Source organism: Neolamprologus multifasciatus, chromosome 10, assembly GCF_963576455.1.
Source record: "Neolamprologus multifasciatus chromosome 10, fNeoMul1.2, whole genome shotgun sequence".
Classification (NCBI taxonomy): domain Eukaryota; kingdom Metazoa; phylum Chordata; class Actinopteri; order Cichliformes; family Cichlidae; genus Neolamprologus; species Neolamprologus multifasciatus.
In genome coordinates this window covers 13,671,384-13,696,915 of record NC_140448.1, presented here as the reverse complement: position 1 = coordinate 13,696,915, position 25,532 = coordinate 13,671,384, and the positions used below count along the sequence as shown (strand labels likewise).

At 37.4% G+C, this 25,532-nt stretch overlaps 1 protein-coding gene across 6 annotated transcripts; it reads left to right on the top strand.

Annotated features, from left to right (window-relative positions):
• The first annotated feature begins 401 nt into the window (after positions 1 to 401).
• On the top strand, positions 402 to 21,171 carry LOC146509784 (coiled-coil domain-containing protein 38-like). Of its 6 annotated transcripts, none has more exons than XM_085174967.1 (14): positions 402 to 521; positions 887 to 939; positions 1,990 to 2,127; positions 2,224 to 2,288; positions 3,001 to 3,164; positions 3,288 to 3,371; positions 3,499 to 3,638; positions 3,809 to 3,896; positions 4,121 to 4,163; positions 4,260 to 4,405; positions 4,660 to 4,789; positions 4,907 to 5,109; positions 5,334 to 5,427; positions 5,733 to 21,170. In XM_085174967.1, the coding sequence occupies exons 2-14, from the start codon at positions 918 to 920 to the stop codon at positions 5,850 to 5,852; spliced, it is 1,437 nt and encodes a 478-aa protein (XP_085031093.1). In that variant the 5' UTR covers positions 402 to 521; positions 887 to 917; the 3' UTR covers positions 5,853 to 21,170. The 6 variants fall into 6 exon arrangements, with proteins under 6 accessions (XP_085031093.1, XP_085031092.1, XP_085031095.1 ...); XM_085174966.1 differs by having other exon boundaries at positions 404 to 521; positions 840 to 939; XM_085174969.1 differs by having other exon boundaries at positions 416 to 521; positions 847 to 939.
• The last annotated feature ends 4,361 nt before the right edge of the window (positions 21,172 to 25,532 follow it).

The window sequence follows — 25,532 nt, the reverse complement described above, 5'->3', positions numbered from 1 at the left end:
ACCAGTGATCTATGAATCATTCAAGCCTAACATGACACCCAGCTCAAGGGATGAACCACTGTTATACCAATTATAACAGACAACTTAACATTTTTATCTTTCTATCTTTCAGGCAATATTCAAAAACACAAGTGGTCATAACAAATATTGTCATCCAAGCTTGTTAGACTCATACAAACTCAGTTTGAAAACCATTTATGTTACCCCACGTTTCAATTGCTGTGGCTCAAGACTTTTGCACATTACTGTAAATAATTATTATTTACAGTATTATTTATTTTTTAATCATCTTTTGCACATGGAACTAACATTTGCATCTAAACATCAGAAAATTTAAAACATTTCTTGCAGTTTTTTTACACAGTTCCTCTAAACACTGTCCACTTCCTCAGTCTTAAACAATAGTCACGAAGAAGAAGAAAAACAAGGCAACAGTAACCAGGACAGTCGTCTGTTACTTTTAATCTTAAACATTAAAGTTTGAGGCTCCAGTGTTCCTATCCATGTGATAAAGAGAAAGAGTATGTTCAGAGGGTGCAGTCATTGAGTTTTTATGTATTTGGTAATTTATTTTATTTCTGAATTCACCATGTTTTAAATTAAAGCATGCATAAAAAGTGTTATCATTAAGTTAGCATAAAGGCTAATTTCTACGGTGTCGATAAGCTAGCAGTTCTACTTACACAAAGGGTTAAGTAAGCTAAGCTAACGCTAGTTCCAGTTTAAGATTTTGGTGTAATTACAAAATGATAAGAATGACAACATCACCTTGCAGTAGGGCAGTCAGTGTTTTTCTTTTGTTATGAATTAGTGTGTTGTTATATGGTTGCTGTTTGTAGTTTGAAGAAACTGCGGCTAAACCTGACTTTAAACGTCTGTTTGTAAGAACAACAGCGAATCTAGCATCAAGCTAAGAGATGTCTTCGCCACTACAGCCAGGTAAGCACCCAAATCATATGTAAAAATTAATTTCTAGTTTTTCACAAAGTTTTGGTGATATTTGTAGTGTCATTTCATCAGATGAAATATATACTTGTTTAGAAATCTGGACCTTATTTGTTAAAAAAAAAGTGTTGTGAAATTGTAAATGTAAACATAGCACTTAACTCCAATGTTGTGAAAAAATATTTGCCCACTCTTTAATTTATTTTCCTGTGTCATATGTGTCACACTTAAATGTTTCAGAACATCAAATTAATTTGAATACTGGACAAAGATAACCCACATAAATATAAAATTCAGTTTTTACATGATGAATTAATTTATTTTGGAAAAAAATACTATCTAAACCTGTCTAAAAAAATAATTGCCGCCCAAACATAATAACTGATTGTACCAGCTTTGGCAGCAAGAACTGCAGTCACATGTTAGGAATAACTGTCAACGAGTCTTTGACATCACTGTGTATGAATTTATGGTCCATTCTTCTTTACTAAATTGCTTTTATTCTCACATAATAAAGTGTTTTCAAGCTTAAGCAGCCCGTTTAAGGTCATGCCAGAGCATCTTGATCAGATTTGACTAGTACAATTAAAAATCTTAATTTGTACTTCATGAGCTTGAGCTTCAGGGCACAAACTGATGGCCAGAAATTCTCCTTGAGGATTTTCTGGTAGAGAGCAGTATTCATGGTTCCATCAATTACTCGTCCAGGTCCTGAAGCGGCAAAGCAGCCCCAGACCATCACACTCAACCAGCACCATGTTTGGCTGTTGGTATGATGTTTTTGTTTTTATCCCAGGTGTAACAAGAATTAGACCTTCCAAAACCTTTTAATTTGTCTCATCAGTCAACAGAATATTTTCACAAAATTCTTGGGGAATGCTTTTTGGTAAATTTGAGATGAGCCTTTGAGTTCCTTTTGATCAGCAGCATTTCTTTAACGATGTGAAACATGCAAGTGTGAAAAATACACACACACATACACAAAAACTGTTTCAAAGCACTGTATTGAAAACTATTTTTAGGGTTTGTTTTGACTGTCTTCAGTGCAGGACAGACAAAGCATGTCCACAAATGAGGTGATAGGTCTGCTGTTGAAAGAGCAGGAGGAAAGCGAGAAGAGGAAAAACACATCTCTCGCTACTCAAGACCTCACAGGCATGACAACGTCTGAGGTTAATCAAGGTGGGTGAAGAAAGAGCAGAATGCAGTGCTTTAAAGGTTACATTTGGTTTGAAGAATTGCTCTCTAGTTTTGACACGACTTATTCTCTTTGCTTAGACATTTCTAAGAGAGACAGCAGTGAGAACTGGATCCTCATGTCAGAGAAGAATGCGCAGCTAAAGGTAATGTAATTAAAGGGTCTAAGGCATAGTTTTTGCAAAATCAGCAGTTGCATTAAACAAAAGAAAAGAAAACATTAGAGGTCCATCATAAGCCCATCAAAAATAGATAGAGATACAGACACTATTATTTTCTCTTACATTAGTTCTTATAATTGTACAACTATGGTTGCATATTTCAAAAATCATTGAAACGAATTTCTGTTTGAGGGGTGGCTCAAAACCTTTGCACATTGTTCTACTTCTATTAAAATGTTTAGCTTGTTTTTCTAGACCCAAGAAGAATCCCTCAGGACTAATCCTGAGGTCGAGATTCTTTCAAAATTCATGTGAGCAAAAGTACAAATATCCTGCTCTTAAATGAAGCTATAGAGATTTTAATCCGACAAACTTTTAATTTTAATGAAAAGATGTTTGGGATTAGCTTTACTTAGGATTTTGCTACAGCCTGGAGAGACTGGAAGCGGGGGAAATAAAATCTAATTTTGTTTGTTAAAAAAGAAGGACGTATTGGCTCTTAAGCGTTATCTCTTCCTTGATTTATATTTCCTAAAATCTGGAACTATTTTTTCAATTGTATGCACATAAAGTCTATCATATTCCATTATTTCTTTAATAAATGCGTTTTCTGTTAGAAAACAGTCATCAAAGCTTTTCTGTCTTTTAATTATGACAAATTTACAGTATGTTAATCTCATGTTGTTAAATAATCCAGTTGGATGATAAGGTGATCAGTTCAAAGATTAAGACGACCGCAAAGGCCATTACTGGACAGAAGTATGTAGTACAAAGACTTGAAGATTTCAAGGCATTTGAAGATTGCTTTTTGAAAGAATTCCTCACCTCTGTTGAGAAGAAAGTTATGGATGCCCAAAATCTGTAAGCATCAGAAAATTCCCCATATCAAAATGGGATATTTTGATATAAATATTGTTTTGAATAGGGGATGGGTTGATTTAAATATAATTTTCTGTTGTAATAACTGTAAAACTGCTTTTTTAGCAGGTTGAAAAACTCAAGTAGCTCCATACAGGAAATGAGTGATAAGATTGAGAAGGTCACCGATGAAACAGCAATATTAAAAAGGTATGGCTGACAATAGGAATATTATGCATGTCACTTAAATGCGTTACGCATCAGTTTAATGCATAGATCTGTAAAAGAAAGTGACAAATTTGGAATAAGTGGCATGCTAAAGCTTTCTTCTTTATAGTGAAGTTGCCAAGATTGAGAAGGTTCTGAATGAATATAAGAGGTACGGGAGAGTTCTGTTCAAGCTTTCTCCTCCCGAGTGGCAGGAAGCCCAGAAAGCAGCGACTTTAACAACCAAAGGCTTGCCAGACAGACCAGATGGTAGGAAAACAACATTAAATGGATACGGGTCAGACTGGTGTGGGTTTCTCAAATGGGAGACCATCCTTTTATTAAAAAATAAAACGTGTCTGAGTTACTATTGAATGCATTATAACTGCTGGCATAGAAGCTCACATACATCTGATCTGTAAGTATGAACTTTAACACAGGCTTGGAGAAAGATCTGGATTCCACTCCAGATAGAGTGCTGCCTCCCACCAGTGAGTCTACACTGTCCTCAAACCACAGTGATGCAGTGTAAGGAAGCACACACACACTATCACCAGTTGGTTCTTTTCTATCAATTCTCAGATCATTTAATTTGATTAGTTAGTTTGATTAGTTTTAGTTTTGTTGGATAATTTAATCTGTGATGTTATCAGAGCAACAGGGAGCAATGCAACAACAGCAAAGAAGGTGGTAGGAGTTCCAGCAGAATAAAACGTTTTAAAACTATGATCTTAAAATCTATTTCATTTCAGGGTGAAGAATTCCCAGCTGGATGGAAACAACGCAATCTATGAGGTCAGAGTTAGCGAGTCTAAAACCAAAGATCATTAAAGCAACAGCCATTTTCATCAGGAGGCTTTATTTACAGTGCTCACTTACCTTTCCCTGCAGGACAAGCTGGAACTATATAACTTCGATCCCATGGAGGTAGTGGTCCTGCTGTCAGAGCTGACTGACCAGAACCTGTCTCTGATTCACAATATCACCAGGATGGATAAGAAAATGGAACACACTTTCGAGGTCACCGTAAAGAAAATGTGAGAATCGCGGTTTTTCTAACAGTTTTTTCAAAGCCAGGTGTACACAGCATGAATTGCATGAATCTTGCAGATCTCTCGTGACAGTGGTTCAAAGTTGGTTTTTGAACTTACAATTTATGTGACTCCTGCTATGTCTGCTAACCAAGCAAAAGGAAAGCACTAAGGATAGATAGATAGATAGATAGATAGATAGATAGATAGATAGATAGATAGATAGATAGATAGATAGATAAACTCTTCTTTGTGTCAAGGAAAGAGGAAGAAGAGCAGCTAAACATGCATGTAGAAGATATGAAGGAGAGAGTTGACATCGAAAAGAAGAGAGTGGCCATGCTTAAAAAGAGTGTTCATCTTCATGAATCAATAAAGACAGAGGACCAGGTAATGATGCAGAGTGTACTTTATGCTCGACTTTTTTAATATATCATCCTATTTGAAATCAAAGCAGCCTTGGGGAACTTTTTTTTCTCTCATCTTCTACAACTGTCTTACATACAGGATATTATGTTGAATGATTTGGCGATTAAGGTGGCAAAGGTGTATTCCTCATGCATCGATGAACGGCCGACCCAAATCACCCCTTTGGAGATGCTGACTGGTTTTGAGCACCGTATGTCTCTGCTGTTCCAGCAAGTTGAGAGCATCCCAGAGGACGTGCTGAAAACACTGAGGAACATCAAGGACAGTGAGAAGAGGAGCAGGTTTGTCTCACTGAACGCAGATGTTTAGTAAACAGGGCTAACTTGTGAATAGATAGTAAATTTTATCCACCTCCTTAATCTCCAGTTTGTTTTTTTTAACAATCCAGAAAGCTAAAAATGGGTTTTGTTTCTGTTTATATTTTAATTCCTGTCTTTGGTGCATTGATAAAAATCCAGTATACTGTATAACTACCTCTCTTATTACATGTTGTTACACACTCCAGACAGCGAGAGGAAAAACTTAAACTGGAGATGGAGCAACACAGAGAAAGGATGAAGAAGTGCATTCAGAGATCGCTGGGTGACGCCAAGAAAACAGTGAGTCATTTAACATAGATTCATACAACATTAAATACATTCTGTACTTGCATTAAGTCAGTGTGCCACATATATAAGTGGTTGTTGTGTGATGTTAGGGGGAACATCTGTAAAAATGCAGCTCAACACAAACACACAGAATGCTCTTCTTACAATTGAGAAATGTTACCTCTAGCTTTGAGAAATAAAGACACTTAGCCTCTCAATGCTCTACCAACAAATCAATTTTAGTTAGCGTAGAAAAAAAATCTCATAGCAAGTTATTTCCTACTGATGGTTAAGGCTCCACCTTTAAAATCTTATAGTATGGACGAAAGCTCATGCCCAGATGTTTCCCGGTCAAGAAGAAGATTGAAGTTGTTGATGAGGCCATCACCTTCATGGAGGACTTCCGTTCCCAGCTCTTTGCTGTGGACTCAGATTAAAAATAAGTACAAATGCTCCATGTTTTCACAGGGATTGTGTGATAATCACAACTTCAGGTCTAAAAAACAGGGGAGGATGTGTAAAATGTAAATAAAACAGAATGGAATAATTTGCAAGTCTCACAGACCAATATTTTATTTATGGTAAAACATAGAAAACATATTATATTTTAGTATTTCATGAAATTTTGAATTTGATGGCAGCAAAATGTCTCGGAAAAGTTGGGATGATAATGACACGTAAGTGGTAATAAAAAGCAGCTGGAATCCTAAATCAGACAACGGGGCAACACTCCTGCTCTAAAGGTCCAACAACTGGTCTCCTCAGTTTGCAAACGATTGTACTTAGAAGAAGAGGGGATTCTTCTCAGTGGTAAACGGGGCCCTTCCCAACTTTTTTGAGATATGTTACTGCCATCAAATAAAAAAATATGGGTGTATGACATTTCAAAATCCCTGCATTCTGTTTTTATTTACACAGCCTTCCCAATATTTTTGGAATTAGGGTTGTAATAAATCAGCAGTTACAGCTGATGTTCTAATTACAGCAGGGGTCATACTGACTCCTCAATAACCTGAATGTTGCCATCTAAAATCATTATTACTTAATGATCAGCCATTTGTGTCTGAATGTCAGCTCACTTGCAGCTTGGTCATGGCTACAGTTTTTCATATTGTTGTGTAGTTTGAAAACTGTCTTCTCTCTTTCTGACTTTCTTAGCGGTGTAAAATCTGTGAGGTCTTAAATATTTTTCACAATGGCATAATCTCTTAGCCAGCTCAGAAGTATTAACCTCGATAGAGTGCTTACCCTCCCCATTATCATCATCATTGACCCTACTGGTGTCCCCCAATGTAGCCAACCACCAGCTTACCCACTTATTGCACACTGCCCTAAACACTCACACCTCCATCATCCATTACACACAGACTGCCTCTCCTCTGATATTTGTCGCCCTATTATGGCTTTCTAGTCCTACTCTCTGCTGGTCACTGCCAATGCCTTGGCAGTTATTTCTCAGTAAATGAGTAACAGACACACACACAGACACATACAGACACATATACAAGCACACACAGACACAAACACAAACTGTATCAGAAGTATTGATATATAATTTACCACAATTAAATGATTTTTTTTGTAGTAATCCTTAATGTGTGAGTTTTCTTAAAGGAAAGCAAAGTTTCTTTCATATTCTGAATAAGATAAAAACACATTGGTCAGTATGTGCTTTTTCCCATGTAGTTTGTACCTCTCAAACAGATATATTCAGTGCTCTGCACCATGTGAGTTTGGAGAATGAATTTGAAGAGGTAATACATGAAAGGTAATAGACAAGGCACTCACAGGTGAAGAAATAATTTCCTGGTGTGGCATAATATTGGAACATTTAAATGCATCATTTCTTAAGTTGGAAAATGTAGTTTTTAGTCTTTACATAGTACTGTATTAGGTACACCTGGCTAGTACTGGGTTGGACCCCCTTTTGCCTTGTCTGACTGTAAAAGAAATATTTGCAATATTTATGTATTTTTCTTATGCTTTGCAATGACGATGCTGAAGTTTAACAGCACTGCTTCTTTTGTGCTTAAAGAAATCATTACAATTTTCCATACCTTATCATTATAAAGCTATCATTAAATTATCCAACTGTTTTCTTCTTATCCTGTTTACAATGGGCCTTCACAAAACACAAAAACTTCAATTTTCCCATAGCAGAGCACAGCACATCACACCGCAGTGGGAAAAATAATCAGCCAGAGCTTAAAGCTGTATCAAAAGCCTCACAGTTCCTGAACACCCGCCTTCAGAGGGGGTGACTCTTAGAATGCCTCAGCTTGTTTGTCTCATGGTTTAAGTGGTGCACATAGCCATGGAAAGATCATTAAATCACTGTTTTACCACTTGGCTTAATCCCCACAACAAAGGGAGAAGATACAAAAAAAAAAAAAGGAGAAACTGGAGAGAAAAAAAATGGTGGGTGAGATTAAGTAGAAACTTGATGGATCTAAACTGACGGCTCTGTTTCCCAGCGTTGCCAAGGGGAGTTAAGAATCTTGATTCCACATCTCCCAGTCTGAAGAGTGGCTGCTGAACGGACGTTCCCCGTTTACCCCTGCAGTGGCTACACCCTCCCTTGTAGTGTCCGCTGCTGTGGCCATCTGCCGGATTACCCAGCAGGATATATTTTTATAGAGAGCATCCTATTCATATCCTGCCTGCAAAGGTTTACATTAAGGTTGAACTCGGGTGCACTTACAATGGCAGATGAAATAGGCTCTATCCTTCTTACAGCACCCCTCCCCATCTTCTCACTGTTTGGCAGACAGATAGCAGTGGGTTGAAAGGGGGGGCTTCACTGTGGCATGAAAGAGGATCTCATGCGATGCCACTGTCTGCTGCTGATTTTTTTTCAGGCACTGACAATAAAGTGGTGCCCAGCATGAAAAAAAACATTTGTATGTGCCAAGTGCGATTGTTTCTTCTAATAGGCATCAACAGGCCAACTTCGCTGTGTTACCATACAGGTGAACTCATTCCTGGGAAAATGTTTTTCTCTTTCTCAGCCTCGTAGGCGCGATGGCGTCCCCCTTTTTCCTCGGCCTAACGGGATTAGTCGTGCCAGTGCTACCCCGGCTGTCACGGTACTGTCTACTTCCCATCTCTCTTCTGGGCCTCTAATGTGATTAACCCATTCCCTGTGGTCCAAATGGTTCTGGAGGGTGGGTAGAGGGAAGGGGGTGGAGTGGAGTGCCCCCTTGGCATGTTCCACCCCATGGCTAACGCACCATCATTGGTACTTTTGTCAGGCAGGAAGGACTGAGGTCGGAGGTCTGTTAGGGCGTGCAGATGACTACAAGTGTGTAAAGAAAGAACTCATAGACGCTGACACCTACATGTTACAATGTAAGGATGTCGCTGAAATCATTTTAGCGGTCGTTTTATATCAATTTCCTTAAAATCACCATTATGGACCCTCGGGCTTTTAAGGATTTCAAAATCTGGTTCTTGCCTGTTTAAGCCTGATCATATTCCATTCAGGCACCTCAATTAGTAATGAAAATCTGGTCAAGCTGATTTGTATTATGACTTTTGCTTTCAAAGACTGCAGCCCTGAATATTGACTGCTTTTTAAGCGGAGACAATAATAATTGCCTACGCCCATCATCTTGTCAAACGTCAGCGTTGCGGGGCTTCGCCTGTTTAACACATGTCACGCTCATTTTCAACTCATCTGCTGCAAGTCTTCTTCAGGGCATCTGCTGCACGCCGAGGATCACATGCCCTTTGCCACTGCTCAGAGGGAGAAGCCTCAGACCCAAGAGCGACATACAAAACCCAGAGCTGAAATCACCTTTACAGTGGCAAGCACTTGTCACTACACATTATATATCTGTGCGGTGACATACGGCATACTGTAGCCTCTCAGTATAATGAGGAAAATTCATTAACATGTGCGTGTTAACTGTTATGTTAACAAATTAGATTCCTGATGAAAAGGCCAGACTCTAGACAAGTTTGTTGTTTACAGGAAAAATGACACTATTAAAAAACATGAAAACTTTTCTTTTATTATAATCATGTTTATTCAATTTACACCTTACCTCAAAAATGAAAAACTACTTGCTATTAGGTCTTTTGAAATATTTTTGCTACATAGTAGTGTTTTTATATGGAAAGTTTGCAACAAGCTACACAATTATATTATTATGAGAACTTTATTAAAAAGATTTTAATAAGTATCTGTTAATCCTGGTTGAAGTTTGAAGAGTACAGATGATAGAACAAAACTGCCAACCTGGTCCAACGACATCTATCCTCACGCTGCGCGCAGAAGGGTTCACGTGAGTCCACAGCCGTGGTCGGGCGACAGCACGGAGAATTAGGAGTCTTAATTAAGATTTTCTTACACCTCTACATGTGCTGTTCGAAAGCGAGACAACAGGCTTGAACAGGGTGGGGGCACGGTGGATTTTTAAACAGCTGCCTGCACTGAAACAAACCCCAAAGTTGATGTGAGGATCCACACAATGCAAGAATGTGTGTCAGTTTAGCCACTCCTTCAAAGAGCATCCATGAGATGGTGTGTGTGTCGGAGAAAGGTGTCAGTATGTGCACTTATCTACATTAAGTGTATATGTTTACACTTTAGACACTGGTTAAAGAGAAAAGAGACAACAATCTGACATTGTGGTTGAAAGACAATGCCATGCTTGAGGGGGTAGCACCGCTTGTGTGGAGATTTGGTGGGTTTCCAATCCTGATATCCAGCCGAGCACCATGTAATGGAAGGTGACGCTTATTGTATTAGTAAGAGCTAATGAGTGTCTAAAAGCCTGTGTGACTGTGTGCGCCAAGGAATCTCATCGTGTGTGGGGGTGGTAGGAAGAACAATATATCTGCTAAGTAGAGGAGGCCATGAAGTGCAGCATGGAGAAAAAAACAAGTCCACCATCAATGCAGAACTCAGGAGGCACGCGAGGCCTCAGAGTTCTGTGTATTTAGGTTGTAATAACGATATAAAGAGGAGAAAGTGACGAAGAAGTTTTAATTGATGATAAGTTTAGACAGGTAAACTTTAGTTACAGTTGGGTGCATTTGCAGTGAAGCTTGAAGTGAAGTGGTGTCAAGTAGACACGTAAAACACCCACTTCTCTTTCAGACTGAGTGAAAAAAATATTGAGGTATGATGCTGGCATGTTTAGATGATTTAATTTGATTTATTTTTGAATGCGTGTTTAGATTTAAAGACCAAAATATGTTGCAAGGTGACAGTCTTGCATCATATTACATAATGGTTAGGTAACAGTTCCAACTCTATGGCTTTTAGTGGCTATAAAGTTGAGCAAAATACGTGCGACCTGTAAAATGGTGCAGTACCACCTATTTACCACAAGGTGGATACCTAACTAAATGAATTGAGCTTCATTAGGTGGAGTGGTATCCTTATGCTTCAGCCAATTTTTAGGTTTCTTTTTAAACTCTGGTGTTCTGTTGTTTTTTGGAAACATGCATAATTTGAAGTAAGAGTCTTTTTCTTATTTCATCACATCAAAATGATTTTACATAATCCATTACAGTAAGTCTCTTAATTCTTTGTCCACACTTTTTTTTATGTAAACTTCTGATACTGGTAATATAGGTGTACAATGTATGTGCACTAAACAGCTACAGTGTATCGCTTTTGGTTTCAGTACATAGGTCCAAAAGCTGTTTGGTTTTCATATTGGCACAACTTATAGAAAGATTATGGGCATTGAAAGTACCCATATAGGTCCTTTACACATGATTTATTTTCTAATGTTGCATTTACTGGGTTACTGAACCCATAACGCAAAAACCCGAATATGAGCCGTGAGTTTAAACTACACACAAAGGAAAGATGCTGTTTCCCCTGTGGGGGCTTTTTGTTTCACACTGTGTGCCTTTTCATACTTAAAATATATGCTAAATTTTGTCATTCACCATGATTATGTATCATGCATTATTGCTGTGGCATTTCTAAATCCCTTTTTTATGTCCAGTATTATCTGCTGTTTTAGAAAGCTACAATAACACAGCACCAGTACTGTTTAATTTATAAAGCCCAGGTTTGTTAGCTCCTGACTTGATTAGCTATTGTTGAAGTCATGAAGTTGAAGTAGACTCAGTTCATTTCAGTGCCATTTATATAGCGCCACATCACAACAGTAGTAACCTTAAGTGGTTAGCATACAGTACTTGCTCTCACCTACAGCATATTGGTTTGAATTATGTAGTCAAGATAAAAAACACCTCACATTTACACATAAATGCAAATAATTACAGAAGTTACTTATACATGTACTTTCCTTGCAGCCCCCCACCCTGGTTTTTAGTCTTTGCCCAGGCTAATTTTCAGGTTAGCTTAGCAATGCAGCCAGCCAATTGGGAGCTGCATTCCTACTAAATTTGTGCTCAGTTAGAGCTGTGCTTTATTGTCACTGAAACTCCTGCCAGGCATTTAAGCAAACAGCCAACCAACAGTGGTGATTATTTTTATGTTAAAAGTAACCAGCATTCCAGCATTTCATTTAATCATATGATCTGCTGTTTTTCATTCCCTGCTGATTGGGATGGTTTGCACTGCCAGGAAATAACTCTGAGCCAGAGCTTTACTTGCAATACCCATTTCAGTGGTGAAAAAACATATAACACTTTAAAAATATATATGAAAGGCTAATTTTTACATAACATGAACAACTTTTACAGAAAAATTATTCTAAAAGCTATCTCCTTCAGTGTGCTACCTATAGCACTGTTCTTCACCATCACAGACCAGTGTGAATACTGGAATTCTTGTCATTGTTCAGGATTTATGAATGCCCTAATTTGTTGCCAGATCACAAATTTGCCATTGCACATTGCTGCAAATGCTTTCACCGATGGGCGGCTGTGAAAAATAATGTCGTCAAACCAGGAGGCTGTCAAGTGAAGGCACATGGCCCACTGGAGATATACTGACATCAAGGAGCTGAAATGCAAGCGGGCTTTTTCAACCGGCCGGTGGAGTCTAATACTTGGCACACAGGTCAGCTTCAGTGCAGTCATCTGAACGTAACTCAGGTTGACACAATTTGACCTCAGCCGATACCCCCTCTGCCTGCCTTTGTTTTCACATTCTCCCCAGGGAATTGCATTTAATACTATCCCTAGACATTCTATAAAAAATTCAAGTCTTCTAAGCTCTCATTTCTCAACATTTGCTTTTCTATTATTTCCCAGAACTCCTCGTCCTTTCAGAAACGGCCCTTTATAGACCTTCTGACAGAATTGTTTCTCTTGGCTTGCCCTTCAAAGAAACGGCTCCTTTAGTGGATTGAATGAAGAGGCTATTGTTGCTAGCTTAACTCCAATGTTTTTAATACTTAACATTTTAAAACTATATGTTTTTTACTTGTTTAAAAATATCTCCAAATCACTGAGTTGTACTTTTATCTCATGAGTAGAAGTCCAAATGTTGCTAAACCTTCCGTAAGGCATGTTAAACAATTTGGAACCAGTGATTCCGAAGGTTTCGCAGTCAAATGAAGGGGCAAAAGAGCAATATGTTTAAAGAAGCTCAACCCAAAAAGAAGTTGATGTTTCTTCTTTGGCTTTGAGCTTAGCATCAGGCTATGCAGCGACTAAACATTTGGTTTTTTAAAGCAGTGATCACCTGTTCACACAGGTCTGCGCATTTAGTTTTGGGGGAAGTGTTTGGTTTGATGTTGAAACTGACTTCTGATGATTTCTTTTGCACAGTAAAGCTGTAAATGTTAAGATGCCATATGTAGCATCCTTTCATTCAGTTTATTTTCATCTTCAAAATGCTCTTTATTCTTAAGTCTTAAAGCAAAATGTACATTTTCTTTCTTTTCAGTCAGTGAAATAACTTTTATGATGAAAGAACACATTGCCAAACACAATTCCCCTCCCTAGTGGCTTAGTGGTGTTTTCCATGTTGTTGGGAGCACAGTGCAAATATTTGAAAACTCATTTAAATTCTTTTAGGGTGAATCCAAACAAAAATAATAAAAAAAGGACCCATCATTTAGAAGTAGCAGGTGGATGATTGTGCATGGTTGATCGATCAGAAATAAAAAGATCCCAGAAAGAGCATTCAAGAAGGGAAGGACGATGTTCCTCATTTCCTAATTAGCGTTTGGATTCTCCTTCCTTATCCCACGTCATTGCAACAAACCAACAAAAAAGTTTGAGTTAAGCCACAAAACCCTCTGTGTCTTTTCAGAGGAAATGGCTCCCTTGCGGGGCCCGGTGCAGCCGTGTTTATTTTCTAACACTGAATGGGTGTGAGGTGTGAGGTCAACCCACCGTGATGCTGTAAATACTAACAGGGCCTGCTGGTAATGAGCGAGGCCACGGGTGAGCTCTCTATTCAACCCTTTAACCAAAAGAAACTGAACAGGGATGTGTACCTTTGTGTTCTTGAACAAAGGTACACATAAAAAGAGATACATTTAAAACAGACAAAAAAAGAGAAACTAATTGCCATTGATCTCACATTAATCTTGTCTGTAACTTCAGCTGCTGGCATTTTGTTGAATTTAATGCTTTAATATAGACCGGCATAAGTAAATTCCCTCATAGAAATAAATGTTTAAAAGGCCCATAGCTAGCAATGATACACTGATCCTCGTCAAGAGATTTTGTGATGTGAAAAATGTGCTGGTCTATGCTCAAAAAGTTAACAAAGAAAAGAAAATGTGATTTTTGAGTATTAAATATTTTTCTTTTCTTTTTTTAAATATTTTGACCAAATAAAAACCTCTCTAATTTTCTTCTTAGCAGAATTAACCTTACTATGATGGCAACTGGAGATTAAAAGCTAAGGGAAAGGAGAATAACACAGTTGTGCTTTATTTCAATAGTAAAGCACTAACCTGGGGATTTATGGACCTTTGTCTTGAGTTTATTTTTATGTCATTTTCTTGTCTGCCTAAACTACAGTATTTCATAGATAGCTATTGTGGGATATGACTGTGCAGTTTGCCTAGAGTTGGAGCTCCTATGGCAGCCTGTGGAGATCTGCCAAGCTGATGTCAAATGAAGCATGATGATCATTATATACAACTACCTTCATATGATAATGAAGGAGGCTTGATTTTTATCTGGTTTAAATAAACTTGCTTTATATATTTGGCCACGGGCATGGTTCATTACTGGGTTTTTAAAGAAAATTTATCTTAAACTAATCCCCATGTCCCAGCTGAACCTGGCAGAGAGCATACATGTCAGTGCAGACAACCCGAGGACATGCAGCTTGGTCTTTTCAAGACAATTGTAGAACCTAGTACTCTATTAGAAGACTTGTCCCGCATCCTACTTGTCCGACCAGCAGATTTATCTGTCTATATAGTACTATATTTATCTGTATAGTAGATTGGTCAGAACTTGTTGTGACGTTTTCTCCCCTGAAAATCAGTCAGTGAGGAGTTAGTAGGTTAATACTAAAACACGCTGGCTGCACCTTTTTGTCAGATTTCCTCACTGACTAACTGCAGTTGCACTGTTTCCCCATAGGATGTCACTATATATATGGTAATCGTAAAACATCTGTTGGCATAGAGTACTTGTGCCTGGCAACTTATTGTAGTGCTAATGAAACTTGCTTATTTCTCACTACTGTGAAGTTATTCACATATTTCCAGGATGCTATTAATCATTTGACTCAACTCAGAGTAAATGTAAATAGAGTAGCACTAAAGTAAAATAATTAATAAGAAAAGCACCATGGTTCTGCGTTACATAACAGGCCATTTAGCTGTGATGCAGATATTAAACTGAACACACAAAGAAGTTACACCAACAGCAGCAGTCTCACAGCCTATAATAATGTGCATCGCTGTCAAAATAAAGAACAAAATAAAAGGGGCAGATATCACTTGTTGCACTTATTATTGCTAAATAATTCTACATATCTGGAGTTTCTGAGATTTAATCTCCAGTGTACTGAGCCTTGTTATAGTTTTCGCTGATGGAAGTGAGTGTCAAACTAGGTCAGCAATTTGGCAGTGATGGTCCGTAAAAGGTACTATCTCAACAGTAACAACATATGAAGTGTTGTGCTGCATGTCAGGTCTAAGTAAAAAACACTCTGTTAATGGAATGCACAAAACCATGGAGTCCCAGAGGATGATTTTTATTGTTTTTATCTTATGTGAATAAAACAGATTGTTTATTATGTTCCTGCATGGGACATAATACATTCACTGTAGTAATGAGGACTGTATTGCACATGAACTATGTCGCAGTATGGTGGCAGTGTGGATTGTACAAATGTTAAGGAGCCAAAATGTGGACAGCGGAACGTTTAACAAAAAGTAATACAGATCCAACAAAACAAAATTCATAAAGTTAATCAAAATATTATTCAAGAAATCAGGGAACAGCAGGAAGCAAAACCAACACAAGACATGAAAACTTTAAATTAAAATTGGAAAAAACCAAAGGAGACTAATAGCAGAAGGAAACACAGAGGGATGAGGTATACACAGAATGAGATAGAGGGAGCACGGTGACAACAGCTACAAGTACTAAACACAAATTCAGACACCAGAAAACACCCAAAAGGCTGAACTCATCCCAAGCATAAACATAAAGTAAACAGAAACCAGAGAGATGATTATATAACAAGGAAACAAAGTCACAATAGAATAACAAAAAAAACCCCTAACTGAATTCCCAAAACTTCAAACAGAAGAACGGAAAGCCTAAACAGAAAGTCAAACTTGAATATGTGAACTAAGAATTCAAAACAGGAAACAGGGATCAAAGCAGGAAACTGTGTCAGTCTGCTCAGCGCAAGATTCCTGCTGGTAACAATCTAAACTTGTATGTATCATGCAAGAGCAGCTAGAATTTCATTGTTTAACAATGAGAGGTATAACTAAAACTGTCTTTGCTGTGCTCTTTTTATTTGGGGTGCAAGATAAATACATTATGAGCAAAAGATAACTTTTGAGCTAAAGATTAAGGGGAAAAAAAGCCTACATCTGCACGTGTTCCTCACGTACTACCCCTGACTGCTGCTGCTGTTGTTTATCCTCCCAAGAAGGAGTTAGGAGGTCATATCTAACAGATAAAGGACTAATTTCATGTTTTTATGCAGGGTGCAGTTAAATGACATGTCCTCCACGTGTCAGCGGACATAAACAAGATTTTTGCATTGAATTGCACCAGCATGTTAGAGTTGAGTTTGGGGACTTTTAATATTTGTGCTAAAACCTCAGGTTGTCTATTTCTTTGTTAAAGAGATATTTGATTAAAAAAAAGACAACTTTCTCCTCTGATATTGTTTTAGCAGACACTGTAACCTTTAAATACCTATAGCTGTTTTTAATCCAAATAAAATCAAGGCTAATGCTTCATTACTGGGTATTTTTACATAATGATCCTCATGCTGCTGCTGTTAATTTTTTTATTAACGCAATTACCGGGCTCTTAGTGGACTGGGTCAGAGAGGTCTAATTACCCTGCGTCATGCTGGTAAATAGTTGGAGGTGTCTCTGAGCAGGTGGCCCTGGAGGTAAGAGGGAGACATGGGGCATACCGAGGCGGGCAATTACTGGATGAATTTCACTTTAATAAATGTTGAGCTACATTTGGAAATTCAGATAACAGAGCTTTCTGCCTAATGGGTGCTGCACTGAGGCCACTTGAGCAAGAAAATGATCTGAAAGAGGGTTTAATTAACACAAGCTACATGATCCAGGGAGCGCATGACAGAATGTTAAAGTGAGGGGGAGAGCACGCAGTACAGGGATAGTATGAAAATTAGTGAGGGGGAGAGTGAGGTGGGGAGGAGTGGTCGGTATGCCAACTTTTATTTCACAGGTTTAAAGGCTGAAATGTGCTCCTGGTTTCTCACATTACTACAGGAATGAGAGTGAGTCACAAAATAACACATGTATACACTAATATAAAAGACACGAGTGCAGAGCCTTTGGGCAAACACCTCGAAATATAGCTCGGTTTGATCGCCTCATGCAACATATTCATGCTACGTAGAATATTTGACATTATAAGGAAATCAGATCAAGTTACCATCACTGGATAAAGATTTTTCAAAACTTGATAATGATGATATTAAGTCAGACTTTTTGTTCATGTTGGAAATAGTAATATTTGCTATCAGGGAAATGAACATCAAAGAGTATGCACGTTTGTTGATGTTGGCTGTAGCTCAGGTGGTAGAGAAGGTCACCTACTAACTGAAAGGTTGATGGTTCAATCCTAGTCTGCTCCAGTCTGCATGCCAAGTATCCTTGGGCAAGATACTAACCTGCTCTCCAGTGCATCCATCGGAATATGAATGTGTGTGGATGTTAGTTAGAAAGCACTTAGGCTACGTTCACACTGCAGGTCTTAATGCTCAATTCCGATTTTTTGATCAAATCCGATTTTTTTGTCTGCTCGTTCACACTACAAATAAAATGCGACAGCAAACGCGCTCTAGTGTGAACACTCAAAGCGGCCCGCATGCGCAAAAGAAGATGTCACACACAACGCGCTCTGTTTAGACCCAGAGCAAACAATATTGTTTGACTAATGGCCCTTAAATTTTTGCTTTAAGTTATTTTGTTATTTACATAATAATGTAGATAACCTAATAATGATCCTTATTGCTGTTTTAGAGAGGAGCGGTGCTTCAAAGGATAGTTGCAGATTTCTGTCAGAATCTGCAGATTATACAGTATAAATAAAATGTTAACGTTTCTCCAACGTTGTCTTCCCAACAGTTTCACCGGATGGCCAGGAAGCGTTCGCGATGTCTTATCGGGCGCTTTTCCAGCGCTGATAATTGGCGTCTGTCTTGTGTCAGTGACGTAAAAGATGGATTTAATGCGACATGACCATTCACGCAGCAGTCGCTTTCTGAAACATCGGATATGTATCGTATTCAGTACCACATACGAAAGTGACTCAGATCGGATTTGAAAATATCAGATTTGTGCCGTTCACACTGTCATACCATGATTGGATATGGGTCACATAGAGTCAAAAAAATCGGATTTGATGCGCTTTCGCCTGCAGTGTGAACGTAGCCTTAGAAACAATAGAGAAAAATGCTGGTGTGAATGGGTGAATGCACAAGTTGTGTAAAGCGCTTTGAGTGGTAAAGATAGAGTAGAAAACCGCTATATAAGATAGAGTCTATTTACCATTGTATTTGCTCACTATGGTAAATGTTTACACTATATGCGGTATAGTGTAAGCAACCACAATTGTAACATAGTGAAATTTTTATCCCTCCTAGATCTTGAATAATGAACGATAAGTAGTATTATTACAAGTTTGAACCATTTAAGAACCACAGCAACTGACTGCAGCAACATCAGCACAAAAACTGAGCTTCATGGTATGGGTTTCCATGGCCAACTAGCTCCTTTAGGTCTAATGCGTAGGTGGCCCAATACTTTAGTCTGTATACTTTATTTTAAAATGGCAAAATTGACGTCAGCATATGTGCAAAAAGATGAGGCTTTAGACAGCTCTAAACACTCTGTTTCAGACAGTGTTCTGTACTCTTGGCTCTCTATGATGTAGACGAGAGCAGGTGTCTCTAACATGCTAATCTTAGGCCCACAGCTCTGGCTATGAGCAGAGATGCCTCGCTACCCACCCACCAACTTATACACACCTTCTGTTTACAAGGGGCAACCAGTCAGAAGCCACTCAGAAGAAAGCTAAGAATTGTGGAACTTGAAATGATCGTAATAATTAATAATATTTATTACAGACTGAAGATAACCAAGACTGAAGATACTGAAGATACTGGAGGGGATGCATTCTTTCTAAAGATGCCATCTCTTTGAAAGTTAGTTTTGGTAGGTTAATTAGGGATTCGAAGTTGGCCCTAGGTGTGAATGTGAGTGTGAATGGTTGTCCATCTCGCTGTGTTAGCCCTGAGACAGACAACAGGGTAGACAACTTTTTTGCCCTGTCGCAGGGAAAAAAAGTTGTCTACCCCACTTTTTTGTCTAACCCCCTTTTCGCCCTATGGAGGTTGGGATAGGCTCCGGTCCCCAGACGACCCTATATTTTATAAGCTGAAGAATTTGGATGGATGGCTGTGTTGATAGTGTTACACATGTTACAGATTGCTTAAATATTCCATAGGTGTTCAAATATAATTCAGCAAACCATTAAGTGACCCGCTTATACTCACTCATTTAATGAAGTTTTTCTTCAAGGCTGTCGCTCTTCTGTAGTTTATTTTCCTGCTATGTTGAACACATACAGTGACCGAGGAATCCATTGCAAACTTTCTTGACTTTTTACCTCTACCTGAAATGACTGCAAATAGCAAAAGTATTGCTGCAACCTGATTGTGCAGCATCAAAATGAATCTCCTAGTTTCCAGCTTTTTGATGATGCACAACACTTCTAAGTGGTACCTACTGTTGACCCTGGAGTTACTATACAACAGCCCTGCTACCTCAACCCCCTCCCCCCCCAACTCAGCAATGTTATACAATGAGTGCTCTCAGCTATTTATAGTTGGTGGTTACTTAGAGGAAATGTTCTTTAAAGGGAAATCGGGAAGAATGCATATCTACATGACATAGCTTAGCATGCGGTGACATAATCATATGTTTGAAAAGTTTTTGTACATGTAATTCAGTGTTGCACCTGCATTACGTGTTACAGAGAGGACTGTATTTTGGCCTGTAGCTCATGTCACTTTTGATGTTTTTAGTGTTTGTTGCACTAAAGCCTCACCGTATAGGTCTGTGCTGTGTGTATAGAAAGAGGACGCAGGGTTTTGTTTTTGTTTAAACAGTGTATATGTGTGGTTTTGTGCATGTAAGGTACTCATGGTTTTACACACCGCGGTCTCCCTCCACTCTCCACAGGAGCTAAAAGCCCCGAAACAGAACGGTAATTGCCCAATTAGGGCCCTCGCTCTGTGGGCTGCAGAGCACTATGCGCCTCCACATGCTCACAGAGTCAGATAATTGAGCTGAAAGCAAATGAACGGATGGCAGACAAACAAGCTACTAGAAAATAATTACTTGGAGTGTTTCTTTTCAGTACCTGTACAGCGAATTTCATTATTGTCAATAGCCTCTAAAGCTGCTCGAAACTGTGGTATTTGTCATTTTCATAGAGACTTGATAATGACATTAATTTGTCTTAATGGGTTGGTTCTATTGTTAAAAATAGTAAAATGAGCAGAAATTGTCTTTCCTCAGCAGGTAGAGAGGACTTCACCACACTCCTGTCAGGCATGAGGAGATAATTTGGTGTGCTTGTCAAATTTCCAATAATTTGTTATATGGAACATGAGTAATGCTAATACCATTAATGTCCATTTTCCTCTAAATTCATTACTGCCCTTTTTCCCTTTTATGTTTTTAATGCCTCTGCCATTTTTCTGTGCTTCAAGAGGTTATACCAGGACTGATTAAAAACATGCACATTTATACTTTCGCCTCATACACACACGTGCATACAGACATAAACACGTCATTTGAAATCTGTAAGATATGCCTCACATCAGCACTCCTCCTAAACAAGTAAAGTGTCTCTTAAGCCTGAAATATCATTTCTGTTTGCTAGAGTGATGTTAGACCACAAACAAAAACAATAACAGTATCAGCTGTAAATTATGAAATGGTAAATAATCTAAATTGGCCACTTGTTTTCATTTAACATTGCTACGACTGCTACTAGAAGATGAATTTTAAAGCGCTATTTATTGTAATTTGCACATTTTAATTTTGTTTAATATTGTACTCTATTTTTCTACATACCTGTATCATCCGTATTTCACAGACATCATGTGAAAATACTTTTTAAATTTAGCTTTGAAAGACTAAAGTATAATTTTTCACATACATTTTTTAAAAAGATTTCATGTATGTGTAGAAATGATACAAAAATGTAAAATTAATTATTATAAATTGAAATTTTAATAAATAAAAAATGAATTTCCATTTTTTTTAGTATATGCAAACTAAAAGATTACATTCTCCTTAAATACAAAAGAGCAGTGCATGAATTAATTATCCACAAAATAATGACTGTACTTTGAAATAAAAACCTAGTCTTTCTAGTAATAATTTTCATCCAAACCAGTCAATTATTTTTTCATTTTTATTTATATGATTTTTTAAAATTAGAATTAAAAAAGTCATTTTACAGTAAAGTCGATTTGTTTAAAAAGTGTGCTTAAACTGATGCAAGTCATTACTGGAACGTCATCAGAGAGTACTATAAAGCAAATGTAAGAACTTAACATTTTTTTATTTGAATGTATGTATCCAGTTTTATTTCTAAAACCAGAGGCAACATAAAAATATATATAAAAGCATAATGTACTAATTTATTTTCCAGCCATTTCACAGAATTAATAAAATCTTGCTAAAGATCACTAAAAATTGCCAGAAATAAAAAAAATTAAAGTTAAAAAAAAGTGTTTACATTTTGAGCAATGGGGCTCTGTTACAGTCGGATATAAACGAGGCAGCGGCTTGGAGGTGATTCTAAATTTACCTCAGTTGATGGCTCATTGTCCGCATGTTGACAAAACATCTCAGTTCTACTCACAATTAGTCTTTATGGCCAAAATCAAGATGTCAAGTTGAGCAATTTCTCGTTTCATTCCTTCACTGTGCTGTGAATAATGAGTGAAGTACAAGGAAGAAGAAAAGGGCACCAATATTAAATACAAAATATAATCTGCTGGGGTTTTTTGTTTTTAAAGCAGACACTCTAACAAGCAATTATTTGATAATTAAATTACTGAAATGGGACTGTTCTAGAAATTTTTGATCTAATCCTTAATTTATTGTCTCCCAAATGATCTTACACACTTTTACAGTACTAGATTATAGAAAAATGTTTTATGATATTTTAAACTTATAGCATATTGCATTTTCAACAGAAATGAAATTTATACAGCTGTTGCTCATTGTGTTCTACTGTGTTTTAGTTGAAAGGGCTCTCCTCATTGACTGTTGCCTCAGTGAATATAACAGCCTGCAGAGGGCGCTAGTAAATAAAATGAGGTGTCTATGGCAGTTGCATACAGTAACAAATATTGTTTTAAAATGAGTTGCATCAAACATATGTGACTTTATTATTCATTTGCACTTGATGTTGTAGTCTAGGAACTTTGCAGTTTCCATTTTGTACATGTTGTAATATTCCCCACACCACCTTTTTTATTTTAATAAACTCAAGACATAATTCAGTATAGGACCTTTATAGTGCTCAGTAATAAAAATGAAATATAAATCAAATTTTTATGTTGTTAAACTCAAAATCTTGTCACTTATCATCAAGCTTTTATAGTAAGTAGATAAACAAGATGACTAAAAGCATTTAAGGGTACTTTTAATAAATTGAAGAATTCAACAACAACCACAGGTGTGCAGGAAAAATGCTTCACATAAGATTGTTAATATGATAAAAGAAATGTATGCTGTTTGTCTAGGATTCATTTGCTGTTTGCTCTGCATTTTTGTGCAGTATAAAATGTCACATCCATGTTTTCATTGCTGTCTAAATCTAATAACAGTAACATCAATTATGGTTAATCCTCTGTCATTTTTTATCTCTCGTTTATATTATGGGTGTCTTTTGATGACAACAATACAGGAAATCGGGACTGTTTTTGTAGATCGTACTGAAATAAAATGAAGATCATAATTTAACCCATTTCATCTGGGAACAAATATGATTTTATAACACGCACATTTTAGTCAGTCTTCTGACTTGAGACAGTTTACAGTGTTTAGTCAGAAGGTGCTTCCAATCACATTTACCAATTATTCAAATATTTTTAGTTGTGTGTGACTCAGATTTAATGACACTCTTTTCACAATCTCAGCTGAACTTCATGTCTTCATCATTTTATAATTTTATTGTCATGTGTATAAATGATTGTGCATACAACTTTACAAGCTTGTTTTAAAACCAGTGATAAATAAGTTCATTCAAAACTGTAGAAACATTTAAACAAACACAGAAAAATGTGTCTTTATCAAAGGCAGGATTTTTTCACTCCTATGTTGAATTGCAAAATAATTCAATGGAAAATACAAAACCCATTTTGCCAAACCCTGTTTTCAGAGGGGAAAAACAATCAAAATGTAGCATTGCTAGTACAATGAATGCAAGTCTGTTGTTTGAAAATAAGATCAGCATATATTGAAATTTGGTTTTATCTGTAAATAAGACTTATGCAAGCGTAATCCGTAAATCTCTTTTTAAAACTTGCCAGTGAGTCATTTTGAAACCATCATATTATTACAGAAGCATTAATGTAAGCCCAAGTGATACTTCTGTCTGTATTTAGTTGTCTGTGGGTCTTTTTATATTGCTTGAAACGTCACAAAGTGGTTTAAGTGCCAGTGGATCACTGTTTGACATGATGACTGAGCTCGTGATTCATTTGCGAGGCCTGTTTGGAGATTCTTATGTAACACTCGGTTGAATAATACTTTTTAAATAGAGACACTCTTACTTTCCACAACCACTGATAGGATGTTATGTCTGAATGTGAGATTTTACAGTGAAAAAAAAAAACAGCATAAAGAGCAAAAAACAAAATGGGATGCAAAATACATACAGTTAGGTCCATATATATTTGGACAGGGACAACTAATTTTGCTTCTGTACGTTACCACAATGAATTTTAAATGAAACAACTCACATGCAGTTGAAGGGCAGACTTTCAGCTTTAATTCAGTTGGTTGAACAAAAAGACTGCATAAAAATGTGAGGAATTCAAGCATTTTCTTTTAACACAAACCCTTCATTTCAGGAGCTCAAAAGAAATTGGTTAAAATATAATAACTGAAAATAAAATGTTCATTTCTAGTACATAGTTGAAAACCCTTTGCTAAAGTCTTGAACTCATAAATATCACCAGATGCTGGGTTTCCTCCTTTTTAATGCTCTGCCAGGCCTTTACTGCCTTTCAGTTGCTGTTTGTTTGTCGACCTTTCTGTCCAAAGTTTAGTCTTCAACAAGTAAAATGCATGCTCAACTGGGTTAAGATCAGGTGACTGACTTGGCCATTCAAGAATATTCCACTTCTTTGCTTTAGTAAACTGCCAGGTTGCCTATATGTTTTGGGTCATTGTCCATCTGTATTAGGACTGCATTTAGCTGGATTTGAGCAGATAGTATGTCTCTAAATGGTTTAGAATTCAGAAGCCATGCACACCCAAACCATCACACTGCCTCTGCTGTGTTTTACAGATGATGTGGTATGCTTTGGATCATGAGCCGTTCCACACCTTCTGTATACGTTTTTCTTGCCATCATTCTGGTAGAGGTTGATCTTGGTTTCATTTGTCCAGCGAATATGTTTCCAGAACTGTGCTGTTTTTTTTTTTTTTTTAGATGTTTTTAGCAAAGTCCAATCTAGCCTTTCTATTCTTGAGGCTTATGAGTGGCTTGCACCTTGCAGTGAACCCCTAGTATTTACTTTTATGCAGTCTTCTCTTTATGGTAGACTTGGATATCGATACGCCTATGTCCTGGAGAGTGTTGTTCACTTGGTTGGCTGTTGTGGATGAGTTTCGCATCACCATGGAAATGATTCTGCAGTCATCCACCACTGTGATCTTCCGTGGACATCCAGGTCTTTTTGCATTGCATCAGTGCTGTCTTTCTTTCTTAGGACTACCAAACTGTAGATTTTGCTGCTCCTAATATTGTAGTCATTTCTCAGATGGGTTTTTTCTGTTTTTGCAGCTTAAGGATGGATTTTTTCACCTGCATGGAGAGCTCCTTTGACCACATGTTGTTTGTTCACAGCAAAATCTTGCAAATGCAAGCACCACACCTCAAATAAACTCCAGCACTTTTATCTGCTTAATTGATAATGACATAACGAAAGAATTGTCCACACCTCCCCATAAAATAGCCTTTGAGTCAAATGCCCAATTACTTTTGGACACCCTCCCTTTAAAAAGAGGGTGGCACATGTTAAGAAGCTGAAACTACTAAACCCATCCAATTCATCCAGTTTTAATGTGGATAGCTTCAAGTGAAAGCTGAGAGTCTACACATTATGTCCATGTTTATGATAGAACTATAATTGGAATAGATTTCAGTAAACAGGTAAAAAAACAAAACTTGTGACAGTGTCCAAATATATATGGACATAACTGTAATGAAATACAACTTTGTTTCCA

Bases quoted from the DNA above. Each gene is read 5' to 3' on its own strand.
- LOC146509784 (XM_085174971.1), top strand. From the start codon at position 918: ATGTCTTCGCCACTACAGCCAG. The intron at 3,165-3,287 runs GTAAGCATCAGA...CTGCTTTTTTAG, and splicing joins GTTATGGATGCCCAAAATCT to CAGGTTGAAAAACTCAAGTA. The intron at 3,639-3,808 runs GTAGGAAAACAA...ACTTTAACACAG, and splicing joins CTTGCCAGACAGACCAGATG to GCTTGGAGAAAGATCTGGAT.